The 18,738-nt window shown below is 35.6% G+C and overlaps 1 protein-coding gene across 1 annotated transcript in view; it reads left to right on the top strand.

Annotated features, from left to right (window-relative positions):
- The window catches only part of LOC150109821 (uncharacterized), a 185,953-nt gene that overhangs the window by 128,457 nt on the left and 38,758 nt on the right, over window positions 1-18,738 (top strand). The window contains exons 7-9 of the mRNA XM_090414049.1: window positions 8,446-8,527; window positions 16,354-16,469; window positions 17,680-17,799. Coding sequence (XP_090270175.1) covers window positions 8,446-8,527; window positions 16,354-16,469; window positions 17,680-17,799 — 318 coding nt within the window. The remainder of the gene's footprint in view (window positions 1-8,445; window positions 8,528-16,353; window positions 16,470-17,679; window positions 17,800-18,738) is intronic.

An 18,738-nucleotide genomic window follows, 5' to 3' on the forward strand; every position in this document is an offset into this window, starting at 1 on the left:
AGCAAGTTTCCAATTATTTTAAAAAATTACAATAATATAGTAATCAGGAATTTGCATAAAAATTATATAATAATATTTCCCATAAAGGGGATAACAGAAGGCCATCAGATTTATTTAAGTTCGGTCGGTGTAGAAAGGCCTCACACCTCTCCTTATATTAACCGCTCTATAATGAATCTGCTTTTATCTAAAAGTTACTTTTCTTCTAAAATTCGAGATGGCATGTTCTGTTAGGCCAGACTGGATGTAAGATTTATATTCTTCACGACAGAAGCAGGGGAGCAGGGGATCTTTAGCAATTAATTATTTTATTGTCATTTTGTTTTGTGTTCCATTTTTGTTATTGTCCTGAGAATGCCCATGTGCTTAGGCGGAAATTTTGCAAGTAATAAATGTATTTCATGTAAGTTTAAGTTTTGGTCTTCAATTTTCTAAGTATGTCAGCTTATGTGCCTATATTAAAGCAGAGAACTAAATGCAGTTTTAAGAAGGAAAGAGTGAGAGTGAGAGTGAGAGCTTAAATTATTGCCAAAAAATTCCATCTAGGATACAAACGACATTTCAACTGAAGGACTTTCCAAATGAAAAAAAAAAAATTCACATGTTTCATATCAGGTGAATTTTTTTGCCAGATTCACATCTTGGCTTTTTTTTTTTCCAATTCACATCTCGGCCTTTCCACACAAACATAGTTCTTCCAACGGCACTACAGAGGGCACTTATGAAGCACTTCCCCTCAACATGGTGCTTGCAGTGTTCTGCTACTTACGTTTCTTATTCCTTACTCCCTCACGTCGTATTCCATGTGGTAAAAACTGACCTAGTCTCGAATCCGCTCACAGACATTGGAATTTTTTTTTTGAATGAAACTGAATTGTTTGGACTAAGAAGATCTTTCCTCTTACAAAATAGACAAGCCAGTTTGAAAAGGCACTCAACTGGTTATTATTTGTAATTACGGCTGAAGCAACTAAGCCAATGAAGCAAGTGTAGTATATTTAATTGCTTGTGTTCTTCTCGCAAATTTGCCTATTTTGCATGAGCGTGAAAAAGTGAGTTTTCGAAAGAGAGAGAGAGAGAGAAAGAGAAAACATTTTCATCTCCGTATGAGATCGACTTTTCGAAAAGCTCTTATAAAACATCTTTGCGTCTTAACGCATTTGAACCGAGATCCTTTCAACCAAATAGCATCGTCGACACCCACTGACTTCATGACGTTGATTATATAAGTTAGCACAAAGCGTTCACATGATAACGAAACATCACATTAAAAATCGCTTTTCTGATTTAACATGAACTGTGATGTGCCCCTAATGTAAAAATTAATTTCCTCTTTAAACAATTAAGACATTTCCTAAAACTACAGTTCGTAATATTAGTAATATTAGTTTAACTGGACGACTCTAGTATTTCATATTGTCTCTTAGTTTTCACTAGCGTCGAAAATTAATGAAACAATCAAGGCCGTCTGATTTTTTTCATCATCTTTCAAGAAGAAATAGTGTCTGAGATCACAGTGTATGTGGTCATGGACGCTATGGTCCTTATGCAAAGGTTGTACCAAGTGTTTTTATGTGCATAACGAAATTTTTATGTTTTCACCCATATAGCATTTTAAGACTAGTCTATACGAATTCACTTAAGTAATTTGAGAGGTTTCTGAAGCGCGTCACTATTTATATTAACTGACAAAATTGTCAACTCAAGTTCTCGTTTATAAATCATTTCTTGTGCAATGTTTATATTTCATTCCATAATTATAAATTGAAATCCCTGTAAGAATTGTATAATGTCACATTGAATATATGTTAATATTTAGGAGTGGGAGTTTTGGGTTAAAGTGAGACCGAGCTGAAGGCGCCATGCATACTTTATAGTAGCGACGAAGAGCTGTGTGTTCAACTTTGCTTTGGGAAGTTAGTTAGATTTAGTTACGTTCTAATCAATCACCAAGAAGCTTCCTCACAATGATGGAAATTAACTACGTCGCATGCGTTCACTATTTAGCTGGGCGGATAAGGATTGCCGAGAAAGAACTAATTAATCTAAGACTGATGTCAAAAAGGAGAGGAGGGGAAAGAAGCACACTTTGAGCATACCAACTCCCTAAAATGCAAGGAATAATAGGAGTCCTGGAGAAGGTGGTATATTAGCAGAAGACAAAATCAGGAAGTTCACACTTTCATATGTTAATAATGTTTTAACTACAGAAAAAATTCCAGGAGTAGCATAAATCCTTGATCATCTTATTACATAAAAAGGGCAGTAGAGATTGCATCATGAACTATAGGACAATCAGTTTGCTATTACAACTGTACAAAGGGTTTATATCCATTGTATGATGGATCACAAGCTTTTGGATGAGGTACAGCCATATGAACAAGCAGGGTGCAGAGAAAGATTCACTACAATAAATCATGTCCACAGTATTAACCAAGTAATAGAAAAAAGTAATTAAATATAATCTTCCTGTATATGTAATGTTTGCATTTTGAAAAAGCCTTTGATTTTCTATATTATTCAGAAATAATAAACATCTTAAAACAACAAGCCACCCCAACAAATATATTGGATTATTAAAACTGTATATCAAAACTCAACAGCCAGTACAAAGCTAGAACATCAGGGAATGGAATTTGGTATTGGGAGAGTCAGCCTTTACGATTATTTTTTTTTCTTGCTACAGTAGAAGTCTTCAAGAACGTCTCATGAGAAAACTATGGAATTAGCATCAACGGAAAAAATCTCAGTCACTTACGTTTTGCTGATGACATTGTTCTTTTTGCAAAAAATAAAGATTAGAAATGCTAAATGGGCATGACAGAGAAAGCAGGAAAAAACGTTTAAAGATTGATATTATTAAAACCAAACTGATGATGGAAAATTCAGATCAAATCGAAATAAACTAGCAGATAATTCTATTGAAATAGTGGAGGACTATATTTATCTGAGTCAGTTAGTTAGCATTTCCTGTAGATCAACAGACAAAACGTGCACAAGTGTGTGTGTGTGTGTGTGTGTGTGTGTGTGTGTGTGTGTGTGTGTGTGTGTGTGTGTGTGTGTGTGTGTGTGTGTGTGTGTGTGTGTCCAATGTGTCCAAGCTCCCGATCTCTTAGGTAGAGCAATTATATTTACTACAAACGCATTTAGAAAAAAAACACTACACCCGAGTACAATCGCCACATTATTTCTTCGTTTATTGAGATAATTTTCTTTCAGGAAGCGCAAGTTGCGCCCTCTCGAGGACTCTAAATTAACAATGATCTGATGAGGCAACCATATCGTGCCAAAAGACAATCACATCAAAAATTTTATCATTATTACACGGCACGTTTCAAGACAACACGACTGAGGATGTAGCAAACCTCAGTTAAAAGAGGACATTTTCATCTTTAAAAGGTGGGGGGAAAATGAAAATTTCACGCTACTACGTCGCAGCACCAGGATTTTTACGAAGTTGCCAAATTATTAAATATAGCCAGCAGCACAACTGTACTGAGAAAATACTCAACAACAAAAATTTTATCGATCCTCCAAAATGATAAATTAATGTAAATAGTCTTTTTACCATGTCTCAGCAGCAAGAAATCATAATGCTGGACCACCAAAACAGTAGAAAAGAAGTAACAAGGCTAAGACTGATATCAAAAAAAGAGAGGAAGGGGAAAAAACAAGCACACTTTGAACATATCAGCTCGCTAAAATGCAAGAACAGTAGAAACAGAACGAAAAAAACGACTCTTTGAAACTCTTACTGTTTTCCTATAGAGACCATCGCGGCGGTCATGATCGTGATTTTCATTTGTTTTAGCCTGCTAACAGCTGGTAAAACATCAAAAAATCCCATTAGCCGACTTTTGGGGAATGCTGACCTATATTAGCGCTCCATTATGGACAGGTCTGTGGGTCGGTAGACATCGCGTGTTTTGCAGACCACGCCTTCTCGGATTCACAGAAATCGAAAGTAATGAGATACCCGAGAGCTAATTTACGCCTCGTCTTAATTCTTCTACGCGAAAGATGACGTTTGCATTTTGGTAAGAAGATCATCTGGAAGGAAAGTATACATTTGCAATCAAATCAGCACATTAAATGGGTGGCGGGGGGAGATGGGAGGGAAAGAAAGTCAGAAGTAAATAACTTTTGGCGTTTAAAAAAAAAAAAGCGTATCAGATTATGGTTAGATTTATAATGACACACCGTCGATTTCTACCCCATTTGGGAATTTATGTTTCTTACTTTGATTTATTTTATCTTTAATCTAATAGAACATTGTGTGTGTGTGTGTGTGTGTGTGTGTGTGTGTGTGTGTGTGTGTGTGTGTGTGTGTGTGTGTGTGTGTGTGTGTGTGTGTGTGTGTGTGTGTGTGTGGTGAGAGAGAGAGAGAGAGAGAGAGAGAGAGAGAGAGCAAACTTAATCAAAAAGATACCGCTCGCTTATTCCTTTTTCAACTTGTTTAGTTAACCCAAGGTTGAGGGAGGAATAAGCTCTAACATTTTCAAAACAGCAAATAGAACTTGGTAAGTTCTGTTTGACATTTCAGTTTAACATTGAGCAATATGCGTACAAGGATTCAGTGTTGAATTGAATTCGGTGTTTTGGAAAATTTTCTAGTATAAGGCGGGCAATTCACTACAGCTTAAAGAACTAGAAATACCACTCTCTTTCAAGCTTCATGTGAGAAGCAACAGTTGCAGAATGTCTTATGGATACATCGTGGTTAATAGCGTCTGTCGCGATGCAATCTTAAGCTCTTGAAAAGGTGGACGAATATCGGTGGATGAGATTTGGTACTGGAACGGTGTTCTCGCACTCCTGATCCTGATTTACGCTCAGGCGTAGACCCACACCGTGCAGGCATTCGAAAGCGAAAATCCCACGGTCAGTCAATCCTTATTCCAGGAGTGTCCTATGTCTGTAGTGCGTGTGTGTTCGCAGGGCCGGTTTGCCTGTTCTGAGGAACGAAAAACCAGAGTTTCCGGGTGAAAAACCCTCTGTCTCCTTATGAGACCTGCTAACTCACCTTTAGTCGAAAGACCTTTCCGACCGTACCGAGTGAGCTACGGAGGCTCCCGTTCTTGCACTAAAGGTTTTAATTGGAAAATATTACCAGCATCTGCTTGATGCTGATAATGTTGATGGCATCGCTTGATGCTATCCACTTTGATTGCATAGTTCTAACTTTGGAAATTAGTTTAGATTCGAGAGGAGCTTCGCTAGGCGGAGATCGCAGTTTGGTTAGATTTGGGGAATGCTAACCTATATTTAGGTCAGCATTCTTCATGTTGACCTAATTCATGAAATGATGCTTCATTAACCTGATGAATATGTGTTCAATCTGTAACAATTCTAATGGCAAGTGAGTTTCAACGAAATTGTGATTCGCAACAGAATAATGGCTTTCCTTCATTGTTTAAAATTAATAATTGACTCATATAAAGCAACAAAACTAATAAAATACAGAGTTCCACAAGATTCGGTGCAAAGATCTATCCTGTTTCTAATATATATATAAATGATCTGTGTGAGTACAAACGTTTTGTCAAAATGACATCGTTTACTGATGACACTGCATTAATATACATTGAAACGACCCTTGAGGATTGAGAAAATCGAATCTTTCATGAAGCGGTTTAACAATATTGGTCTTAAAATTAATACTTCACGTTAACAGATAAGCTACATCATAACTATAAAATGGCATGAAATGAAATGTAGCGATATCCAAAATTGTAACTGTAGCTTAATAATAATAAAAAAAGTAAAAAATTAAAAAAATCAATCGAGTATTTGGGCCTACGTATCGACAGCAATCTGAAATTGAACTTCCATATCTTATTTTTAACAAATAAGCTGAAGTTCGTAATTAACAGAATATATTATGTTAAAAATTTTGTAAATGCAGCATTCTTATGATAGTTATACCATTTTTGAGTAAATTCCTCAACAATCTGCTTCCTTTGATACGAATACAAAATAGCATAATTAAAGATATACGCATTCCTGATTTCTTTGCATATTCAACTAGTGAACTGTTTGTTATTCTTATTATTTTGCAGTTACAGAAACTTTATCTTTATAATTGAATTGTGTAATATATGTAAAAAACAACAGCGTAAATATTTTGTGTATAATGCAAACTATGGTTTACGATGGGGAAAACTTGCTGATAGTCCCTAAGGCAGAAAAAAGACATTTTTCATAAATATTTGGAATATCCATATATGCTTTTATGAAAAGATTGAGAGTCTATCTCATGGGATTAAATAATGTTGACTTTTATTTTAAACGTATATCATAAGAAATCACTATAACTTTATATATTGCGTTTAATTAAGTTTCTAATATAATTATGACTAAATACACTGATTTGATTTTGTAGTGAAAACCTGTATTGTCTACATTTATATTTTTCTATTAATCATTATAGCTATGCCCCTTGGTTTCATACATCGTACAGTTCTTTCTATTTCCTTTCCCTGGCCCTAAGTCTTTTTTCATTAAACTATCGGTCTCTATATCATCACTCGAATAGTAGTTCTCTTGTTCAAGTATTATTGATATTATGTTATCATAGCACTTCTTCAGTCTTAACAAATTTCAATTTCAATTCAGTATAATAAAAAAATAGTTTCAGAAAAATAGTGTGTTTTGAAAACACTGGCTTCGCATTGATTTTGTTGCATATTTCAGCCAAGAAAGGCTCTTAGTCACAGTACAATAATGTTAATACCATGGACGGGATAAGGTTACATAATCCAGAAACCCTATCTTAGAGACCGGACATTTAGTAGGTGGAGGGGGTGGTCATATGCAACGCGATGAAATTAACTTCTTACCTAAAGACATTCACAAAAAAACATTATTGCTCCCAGTGAAATTCGAATCCACATCATGTTGGAGACCGGATACGCTAGCCGCTCGGTCGAACCAAGCAGATACATGCTCGTATACTACATAATAGACAAGGGAAGGAGGAAAGAGAAATAAAACCTATTTGTGAAGTTCTATGTTGGTCAAAAATGCAGTCCAAGTCGTTATTACTGTGAGGTTTTTTTTTTATTTTTATTATAATTATATGTTGTTCCCATCCACGAAAGGTTATTTGCAAACCTATAGTACATTTTGTATCGTGGGTGAGCTACGGATTTTTTTTTTCTATTTTTATCAATTATATATATTCTTTAATTATTTTTACCTAGTCTGGAAGTCCTGCTCTAGAGACCAAACATGGAACGTGTTCAAACCACTTGAGGTTTCTAATAAGCGGGATGTTGGTCGTCTCATACCGGGCGATGAAATCCATCTCCCACCTAAATTTGGGAGCTAATTCGGTAGTCCTTCCCTAAAGGCCAAACACGGAAGTTTCAAGCCATCTCAGGGTAGTGGTCTCGCATCTGGAAATGGAATCATGTACCACTTCAAATGCCTTGATATTGTGAACATTTTAATACATTTTATTATAGAATCCAAAGTACTGCTAGGGAAAAGGTTGCTTTAAGCCCAACACATTTGACGAAGCTTTCACTAGACCAACAATGCATTCTAGACAAAAGTTTCCGAGTACCCGATCATCATTAAAGCTTCCTTGTCATGCTTATTATGAATAAGGGTAGGGGATTCTCAGTCCTATTTTTAGCTTTCGGGCAATGTGGAAACATTCTTTGTTGGTATGTCATAACACATCAAGAAGGCTCTTCCTAAATAGTCTTTTTGATAAGTTATGAAACCTACTGAGACTATTTAGTCTACATTAAGAAAAGACTTTAAAAAGAAAAGGTTTAATTCTTTTCATTCTGAAATTTTTTTCAGAATGAAAAGAAACATCCATATTGCGTACTTTTTTACTATCTGAATATTGATCATCCATTATTTTGTTAGATTTAAGTTGTATAACAAGTTTCACTGTGTTTAAGATCAATTCCTAAAATATTTTAACCGCACACACTGAAATTTTCGTTGTGAGAAGTTTAAAACAGTAGCATGAATATTCGGTTTTTAATGAGGCCTAAATTTGGTGGCGGTAAACAGAACAGTGAATCTGTTTCGGATTAGAGACACCAACTCTCTTTCAAGCTTCGCATGCGAAGCAATATTTGCAGAATGTCTTATGGACATACTGTGGCTGGTCAGTCTGTGGCTTACGTTTCAGTAATAAGTTAATAATAAATTTTAATAATTAACATACTACTGATGAAAATAATGGACTTCGAATGTCTGCTTGGTAAGCAATGGGGCTCACTCATTCGTTTATGTGAATGAGCTCTATTCACAGCAATATCAATTTGACAGCAAAGAGATGCATTTTTCTGCTTCTTGACTCCTTTCAGTATTTCCCTTTTAATACTTCCCAATAATCAAGGAGTTTCGATGACATTTCACAGATATGTGTAAAATATGCAATCAATCAAAGACGGACTAATTATGCATTTATTTTTATCTTAGGAATTTTGGAGGTACAGTAACATCACATGTTCAGGATATCCCTTGAACGCGCTGGACAGCTTGAAACCTGATGGCAAGACGAGTGAGTACAAGTTATCCTTAGTCTGTTTTAGTATCGCATAATAATGTCTCTCCACAAATAGGATGGAAAAAAAATAATCAAATTAATACAATTTCTATTTTATAAGTTGGAGATGGGGGAAGCAATCTCATATTAGTTGTAAGCACATTTAATTTTTCATGTGTGTGTTAAGTGCTTAAATATATTAAAAGGATTTCCAAAGCAGTACGACTGTGTACAAATTCAATTCAAGACATAGTATTTTAATTAAATTAAGGGGATATTAGATCCCACATTGTTTTAAAACCGAATAAGAAACTCAAAGATTGGAATCAGAGAGTTTCATGCCGAATATAGTATAAAAATATAGTATAAAAAACTATAAAAGTATCGGCGAATACTAGCGCGAGCTGAATGCAAGTAGTCCTAGAACGTAGTACAAACACGGGCAACTCTTTGCAAAGGTGGGGAAAGTTCTGATCACTATTCTTTGGTATTTACCATAATGTAAAAACACATCTCCTAGGAAATGTATGCTGTTATAACATTATGGTAGGGAGGTCACTACCCAGACCGGTTTCATCCTTTATTGAGGCTTCATCAGTGAGTATCTAGACCAAATTATTAATACCAAAGGGTATGCGCGAATCTTTTTCAAACTTATTCCTTATTACCCAAATATTTTCTTAGTAATTTGATATCCTATTCATTGATATCTAAATATATGGGGAACGCTTGTGGAAACAGAGAAAAAGGCTTTTGTATGTGTGTGTGTGTGTGTGTGTGTGTGTGTGTGTGAGAGAGAGAGAGAGAGGGGGGGGGGATTTCTGTACGGTAATTTTCATTCTCGCTATAATATTTATATAGCGCCTGTTTCAGCTCTCTGTAGGTCCCTAGGTTTCTGTCGTCGAACGGAAGTTTGTTTAATATGCCGGGTAGTAGAAGTTTCAGATGGCTTTGCAGTAGTGATTATTGTACTTATATGTTATGTAGTTTGTTGACTGTGGTCTTGTTACCTGATATGTTGTTCTGGTTACTCTGTACGTTGGGCTGTAGTAGTGTTTTAACATGACTGTGTAGTGGCATAATTGTTTCACCTTAAATATTTTGTGTTTTGTCCATGCTTCCCGCATAAGTTTGGGTTGTTCCCAGAATATCGAATTTTACCGTTTTATTTTGCAACCACTCTAACCTGTTAAGTTTGTAGTCTGCGCAGAATGCGTACGATCAGATTGCATATCTTAAAATGTTTTCACAAAATGCTTTATAGGTTGGTATTTTTGTTTGTGTCAGAGCAATGTCTTTCAATCGATATAGTTTGCTTGCTATTATCCTGAGTTTGTTGTGTAAGTAGTTTATATGGCTATTCCAACTTTGATCAGCATCGAAGTGAAGTCCGAGATAGCGCGTTGTTTTCACCTGTGTGGTGGTTGTGTTTTTAGGATTAATGCTTTGTGTATAAGAGATGGATGTTGGATAGTGAGATACATGTATTTAGTTTCTATGGGTAGGGTTTGGGGGTTTTTGAATATCATTAGCTTTGTTTTTCAACGGTTTATATATATGCCGTTTTAGGTTAGCCAGTTAGTGATAATAATAATAATAATAATAATAATAATAATAATAATAATAATAATAATAATAATAATAATAATAATTTATTTTATATTTTTTTATTATTTCTCAGATAAATTACATACATTATATGAACACAATTATGCATAACAAATACTTTCTCGTACATAAAGTTTTTTTAAATAATAATAATAATAATAACTGTTTACAACGTGTATTCTTATAATATTCATAATGATGATTATTACAGATGTTTCTTTGCAATTTTACACTCTATATATACAATATCAATGGATATAATCACTCAATATTGCATACTTTTGTTACAGCTATTACATACATTACATACATTTGATTACATATGATACATTACTTACATTTGTTTACATATAAACATTCATTACATACATTCGTTTACATGTGATACGTACTTTACATGCATTTGGTTACATATGATACATACTTTTTTTTGTTTGTCTTGGATGAGAACTAATTTTTCTGCTTTCATCCTTGAAGCTTATATGTAAGATTATCTGAGGATGACACCAGTTGGTTATTATTTATCATTTATTTATTGCTGTGTTGGAAAGCTACGAAATCTATGATTAAGAAATTCGCGCACACGCACGCACGCACGCACGCACGCACGCGCACACACACACACACACAGAGAATAACTTGGAAGATATTGATGCGTCGCTGAACTGGAAGCCTGAAAGAATGTATTGTGTTTCATTAAGTTTGTATGGTATTTTGGGTGCGTGTTTCTTGTTCGTAGTATGTCCTTAGAGCTCTTTTCAGGCTATTGTAGTTTTTAAGGTTTCTGTATTCAAAAGGTAATTTGTTTATCATGTCTGGAATGTAGAAGTTTCGCATGGCCTTTCCGTAGTGATTATTGTATTTACATGTGATATAATTAGTAGTCTGAGGTCTTCTTATACGGTATGTATTTCTGACTGTCCTGTAGTTGGCATCGAAATAATGTTTTAGCAAGGCTGCATAGTGACATAAATGTTTTGCTGTCAGTATTTTGTGTTCTGATATTGCAATGTATATAAGGTCGTTATTTTCTCTTTGTTCCCAAAAGATCAGTTTTTATCATTTTGTACTGTAGCGACATTAATCTATTTAATTTGTAGGGTGCACAGAAAGCATACGTTGTTATAGCGTATCTTAGTATATTTTGGCATAGTGCTTTGTATATTAGTGTTTTTAGGCGTATGGGAACTATGTCTTTTGACCTGTAGAGTTTGCCAGTTATTGTTCGGAGTTTGTTGTGTAGATGGTTTATGTGGCTATTCCAGTTCATATCTGCATCAAAGTAAATTCCAAGTATCGTATTGTTTCAACCTGAGTAATTGTAGTGGTTTTGCTGTTCTGTGTGTTTTTTATGTTGGAAAGTGGATGTTGGATGGTTATATATTTGTTAACAACTGGTCTAGTCAGTGGATTTCTGAATATCATTAAGTTTGTCTTATCTGAGTTTAGGTGTATGGAGATTTTGGTGAGCCAGTCTATGATCAGATTTATTTCACGTTGCATATTTGTTTGAGCTATACTTTGCTTGCGTTATTATGGATGGATATTATAGCTGTATCGTCTGCGTATTGGAATATCTTACCTTTGAGTGGTAGCTGATTAATATCGTGCGTGTAAATGTTGAATCGAGTTGGGATAGAGTACAGCTCTCTGTGGTACTCCACAGGTTACTGTTAGCTTTCTGCTCCGATTTGACCCGATACGTGTGATGTGCTTTCTATTTTGAAGGTAGTTTGTAAACCACCTGTGAAGAGGCCCGTCTATTCCAATATGCCTCAGCTTTTCTAACAAGGTGTGATGTGTGAGTGTATCGAATGCTTTAGTTAGATCAATAAAGACTACTATGCAATTTTGTTTTTGTCTAAAAAAAAAAAATATCAGCTAACGCCTTTTTATTCCCGTATACGGGAGTAAACGAGGCCATTTAGCCTTATCTAACTTTTGGAGACTGACTGGGCAATTGGTACCAGTGGACAGTTCAATCTCCACTGGTACCAATCAGAGATAGATGGCCCAAGGCTATCACTAATTAAGCGGTACACAGTGAAGAGAGACGGCTCAAACGTGCCGCCATCTCGTGGTCCCTAACTCTCACACAATATATTTAATGTCTGAAATAATGTGGGTTCTACGGTCGATTTTCTTGAGTTTACAGGACGAAAAACCCGAGTTTCCGGGAGGAAAAACCCGCTTGCCAGAGATCGACTAACTCGGGAACCGGTCGAAAAAAGGCTCAGAAAAATTTCCTCTAGTCGCCGACTAGACTCGAAATCAAGTCTTCCTTCGTGCGGCCAAGCGCCGTGGTTTTTGTCTAAGACGGTATTAATTACTTTTTTAAGTTAAGGGATATTATATCCCATATTGTTTCTTAGCCGAATAAGAAACTCAAAGACTTTCATGCCGAATATAGTAGAAACTATATAAAGTTCGGCGATCCAAGCGTCAGCAAATACCTGGATAGTGCAGCACCTGATCCATTAAGGTAGTGCAAGCTGAGGCAACTCATAGAAAGGGTAGGGCAAACTCCGATCACTATTCTTGGTATTTACACATAATGTGAACTTAGCTCCTAGGAGCTGTATTATTGTTCAGCATTATAATCATCATAAAACATCAACATAATAAAAGGGATGTAAGTTCTGTTCGCTACAAACTTGGTATTAACTAGGTCTACCTACTCACTGATGAGACCTCAAAAAAGGTAAACCGGTCTGGGTAGTGACCCTCTCTCATAATGTTGAACAATAATACAGCTCCTAGGAGCTAAGTTCACATTATGGGTAAATACCAAGAATAGTGATCAGAGCTTGCTCCACCCTTTCTATGAGTTGCCTCAGCTTGCACTACCTTAATGGATCAGGTGCTGCACTATCCAGGTATTTGCTTACGCTTGGATCGCCGAACTTTATATAGTTTCTACTATATTCGGCATGAAACTCTTTGAGTTTCTTATTCGGCTAAGAAACAATATGGGATATAATATCCCTTAACTTAAATAAGTTCATGTCGCCGAACTGAAGTCTTTGGCTCTTCATATAATCAGGTATTAATTACGTCTGTAAAGTCTTCCAAGAGAGATGTTGTTCCCTTATTTTTCTGAAAAGCATATTGTGTTTTGGGGATAATATGAAAAGTCTCTGTGTATGCTATGAGTTTCTTCAGTATGATCCGCTCCGTAATTGATAATTGGTAATGTTGCTATGGGTCTGTAATTTCTGATTAAATTTCTTTTTTCATGTTTGTATATGGGTGTGATTATGGCGGTCTTTAGCATACTTGGTATCTGTCCTGTTTTAAATATTTTATTTATTAATTTTAGTAGGATGAGACTTAAACTAGTTGCATGTTGCTTTATATCTTTAGGTCTGATACCATCAATTCCTGGGACTTGGTTTGGTTTGATTTGATATATTGCAGAGAGAAGTTCTGCTTCTTTTATGGTTGGGAACCATAATGTCTGTTTTGATTGTGGTCCAAGTGGAGGGTCACGTTTTGTGATTGGGGGAATATTTCTGTGCAGTTCTTGGACGGAGTCTGCAAAGTATTGGTTAAAGTCATTTGCTAGTTGTTGGATAGGTTTTGCGTCTTTCATGAAGCTGTGTTTTATGGTTTCGGAGGCGGTGGTGTTGGGAACAAAATCAGTCTCATTGATCAGATGCCAGGTTTGTTTCATACTGTTTTGTGCAGAAGTTAGTTTGTCTCTTAGTAGCTTCTTTTTGCATTTCTGATTTGTGTTGTAAGGCGATTCCTTGTTATCTTATATTCAGTTTTTAAAGCTGTGTTATTTGGATATCGCTTTAATTCTCTCCATAAAGTGTCCTTTCTATGTATTTCTAGGATTAAGTTTTGTGTTATCCAAGGATTTTGTGTTGTTTTTAAACGAATTCTGACTTTCTTTGTAGCTTTCCTATATATTTCCTCTAGTGTGAGTTTAATGTTGTTGTATAAGATATCTGCTGAATCTAATGCCAAGTGTTCCCAGTCTATTTTTCTTATTTCATGATTGACTATTTCTTCGTCTATTATTGTTTTCTGCCGCTTTTCTTCTGTGGGACATTGCATGGATATTGTCTTGGTGTGCAGGTTTAGAGCGGTGAATTAATGGTCTGCTACTTTGCACTTTATGACTGATGCAGTGTAACTGTTTGGTGGTGCTCGGACGTTTATATGATCTAGACAGGAGGCGTGATAATATTTCCGAATATTTCTTCTCTAGTACATGATGTTATAGTTGGTATTAGATTATACATGGATAGCGTGTCTAGGTATTGTACAGTGTTGTTCTGGTTTTCGTTTGCAATATTTATGTTTATGTCGCCAATTATCATTAGGTATTCGGTTGAGCATATTTCTTGGCGTGAAAGCCAGCAATTGAGTTCGTGCAAGAATTTTATCATGTTTAGGCTTGGTGGCCTGTAAATAGCATTTAGTATTATGGGATGCTGTCTATTGGTGGTATTAGTGATTTCGAGGCGAAGGGTTTCAGCATGCTCAAACTGATATGCAGTTTCTTTTGCTGTTAATTTTTCTGTTCGATAAGTATTAATGTTCCATCTCCTCTTTCTGTTTGGCGGCATGATCTATGTTGTTGGAAGCCTGGAATTTGGAAAGCAGTCGCTTCGTCATTAGTTATGGATACTTCAGTTGGTATCAATATATCAATAATATCAGTGTATTTCCTCAGATAAGCCTGTAACAATAACCAATGTTTTCGGATGCTTCTGATGTTAATATGCAAGGTTGAAAGACCTCTCGCTTGTGCTCTGTGTTGTTTATATGCATCAAGCGATTCGAAAGTACAATTACGGATTTATTCTGATGTAATTACATCGATCTGATGGTTCACATTCATTTTTGTTGTGTTGAGATCTTCTTATTGAACTAAGTTGGAGTCTTTTGTTTCACTCTGGCAACCTATCTATATCATCCGAGCTTTTTATTTGTATAGACTTTGAAGTCTGTGACTTTTTCAAGAATACTTTGCCGTCTTTGATCCATAAAAATTGATACTTTTTTTCTGTTTTTTTCTTTTCTTGCTTGGTTCAAAAGATTCTGATTGAAAGGTGTTAAATACTCAGATAGAAAGATTGGCGTATTGTCTTGCGATGCATTTAAATCCTTGACTACTGGTTTTTTTAGTATGCTGGATTTTATGAGATTGTCTCTTGTAGCCTTGCTTGTCAGACGGATTATTACTGGTGCGGGTCGTGGTAAGCCTTGTTTTTTGTTCTTCCTGGGAATCCGATTTATGGTCTGAATATTATTATGCTCTAGGGGGATGTCAATTGCGTGGCCTAACTTTAAAACTACGTCTCTGAGATTTTCTGTGGATTCGGTTTCTGGAAGACCGTTTATGACAAGGTCTTCTTTATGTTGTTGTTGGTTTAAAACTTCGTATTGTAGTTTCAGGGAATTAAATTCTTGACGGAGTTCAGATGTGTCTTTTATCAATTTGTGCTGCCTGGCAAGCAATGCGTTAATGCTGGTTTTAATGTCTTTTACCGTTTGTAAGACTTCTTCGACTTTTGAATTATTAAATTGAACAAACTCTTCATATTCGCTAATTTTTTTGTTATTTCTTTATTCTGTTTATCAAATAGTTCTTGGACAAGATCTATCAAGCTGGCTTTTATATTTTCTAAACCTTTTTCTAGTAATAAATTTACTGAACTCAAATTATAAGACTCACCGGTATTTTTTTGTCTGTTCAATTCATCCTCCGATTCTGTCTCCGGCCTAATCAGTTGCGTCGTGGGTGGCGGCGTTTCTTTCTTCTCTCTCTGCGGTATAGGCATTTCCATTCCTCTCGCTTAGCATTGGAATTGCGTTGCCATGTTGTTTCTGAGAGAACCGGAACATATAAAGTGAAGATTCCTAAGGCATTTCCTGCAGGTTATATGACTTCCGTCGGACGATAATTCCTTCAGGCACTTGTTGCACTTCGTGGCTCACCTTTCTTCCCTTGGACAACTGTAAAGATGGCGACGTCCTTTATTCTATGCTCGTTAGTGACCACGGTGAACTCTGATCAATTTTCAGCACACTCAAAATTTGGGTTTCACTTGGCCGATTTCGATGAATTATATATCACTGTCTTCAGCATGACAAGAAGAGTTACTTTGTGACACTTTTAAATTAACAATAATAATAATAATAATAATAATAATAATAATAATAATAATAATTAGCACTAAAAGAACAACTGGTTTGATATATTCTACTTCTATTTTCAGACTGGAATTCTGCCTTAATCATTATTCTAAACGGAAAGACAACTGAGCATTTGGACATGTTAGACGGCGGCGTTATCCAGCGTCTTATGGAAGAAAAGTGGAAGACATTTGCCAGGGTATATTATACTCGTGTTAAATGTATGATATTTGGTCAAATTGCTTTGAAAACTACTTTTCAGTTTCACCTCGTGACATAGAATGACGCTGTTCACGAAATGTCCATTAACTAGATTATACATGTAATGTTTCATACACATCCCCCACCCCACTTCCCATGAATATACAAACCGGAATATTACGGATTATCTGAGACCGAATCATATACAGAAAGTTGCGAAAAGTTCAATATAACCCGAAATGAGGAACCCATTACTGAAATTTTCAATCATGAATAGATCTTAGACTTCATTCAGTGGCGTGGGTTTGGAGCATGCTCTGATAATATGAAAACATGTTAAGGTATCCATAATTATAACAGTACTTTAAATAAAGTCCTGAACTAATTGTAACGTATACTCTCGATTTGAATATTTATCGATTTCGAGTTCAAAATATCTTCTCATATAACAACGCAACAATTAAACAAACTTTCCGATCAACAAAACCTCTTGGTGAATAGTGAGAATATCATGATGTCACTGCGACAAGATGATATTGCACCATTTTACATGAATACATCCATGCTTCATAACCTTCAAGTAATATTTAGCATCTAGGATTGCACTTTGTTCGTTATTACTAGTTGAGTTGTTTGCAGATGTGCAAAGTTGGGAGAACCATGAGGAGTATAGCGGATGCTGTGGGTTTGCAAAAGACTTCAATACACTGACTGATTGTGTAAATGAGTGAGGTTGTAAGTTCAATGTAGCAAAGTGTGAGGTTGTAAAATTTATTAAGCAAATATGGTATGCAGAGTATATAAATGGTGGAAATGCGGGATCTGGGAGTGGTTTTCGACAAGAGCCTAAAATTATGGCTATATATTGTGAAATATATTTAAAAACATATTAAACCATTTTATCATCACCATCATCAAATTCCTGACATCTATCCTCAAGGGGTGTACAGGATATACTACTACATGAAAAACTTGCGTCATTACTAACTTCCTACGTACAATTTTCCTCCAAAGCCATTTTATTTAATTTTAATTAATAACATATCCAATCGTTATAAAAACGTGATAAGAGAACCACTTTGCAAGCGACAATAAAATGTGATTTTCACGTTTCGCATTATTCGATTCAGGGGATGATTTGCGTTAACTACATGAACACTGCATGTAAATTCTGTTTTCATCTAACGTGTCTTTTTTTTTTATTTCAGAATTACTTTCTCAAGCGGCTGAGTGTTGTGCTCTTCCACTTATTATCTCTCAGTATTGCAGTTTTCCTACGGCCAGGAGGAAGACAAAAATTGATTGGTCCCACGGACAGTCAGTCTATAGTAAGTACCGACGACATGTTTAATTGGATTAAGGGAGAGCCTCGCTCAGGAATAGCTACCTTTCTGATCAACAACAGCGTCACATTTTACTTTTCTAGTTGCAGCAGAATATACATTCAACATTCCGTAATTTAACTAAACACTCTCCAGTCTTTTAGAGCTGTTAAAATGAATTAACAGAATTAATTACAATAAACGGGATAGATTTCCCTGATATTATCTCAAAGTATTATCCATACTCGATAATTATAATTATTTGACACGGATAACTTACGTAGCCTATAGAAAGCCATGAAAATGAGTGAACAGTAAAACGATCGGAGACGGTTTAATTGGCTTCAGTTTGAGTGGCTCTAAACTGGAAACGGCCTATTTGAAAAGTTTAGTATGTTTGATTTAAGAAAAATAAAATAATAAAAATAAAGAAAGAAAGAAAACCAGGAGAAATGCATCACCAGATCTCTACTTATTTGGAGAACTTTTATAAGTAAATAAATGATAAATACAATAACGTGCGTGGAATCGAGGTTTAACGTTAGCCGACTTCAAGCAACAGTGTTATCATCAGCTGTCATGTTAGTTATTAATCCATTCTTTCGGCTGCAATATACAGCATCGAAGATCAGCTGTTGCTAGGCAATTTTAAAACATGGAAAACTGATAAAAGAAACTCATCAGACAGACCTCATAACCTTACCGAAAAGTGGAGAAGAGTGCGCATTCCTCTCTTCGTACATGAAGAATGAGTGCATCCTTTATTTCGTGCATTAGCCATTTCTCTCAAAGAAGACAGAATTCATTAGGCTGCTACTTACAAGCACTTACTCACGTTCCGCATGCGAAGTTGCTGTGATTGTGCAGTACACCGTTAGAAAGCCTGCTGTGATTGCAGATAATACTTATTATGATAAATACTAAGTCATGATAAGTTATGATAAA

Source organism: Typopeltis vanoorti, chromosome 1 (assembly GCF_054136105.1).
Source record: "Typopeltis vanoorti isolate ZY-2024b chromosome 1, IOZ_Tvanoo_1.0, whole genome shotgun sequence".
Lineage (NCBI taxonomy): Eukaryota > Metazoa > Arthropoda > Arachnida > Uropygi > Thelyphonidae > Typopeltis > Typopeltis vanoorti.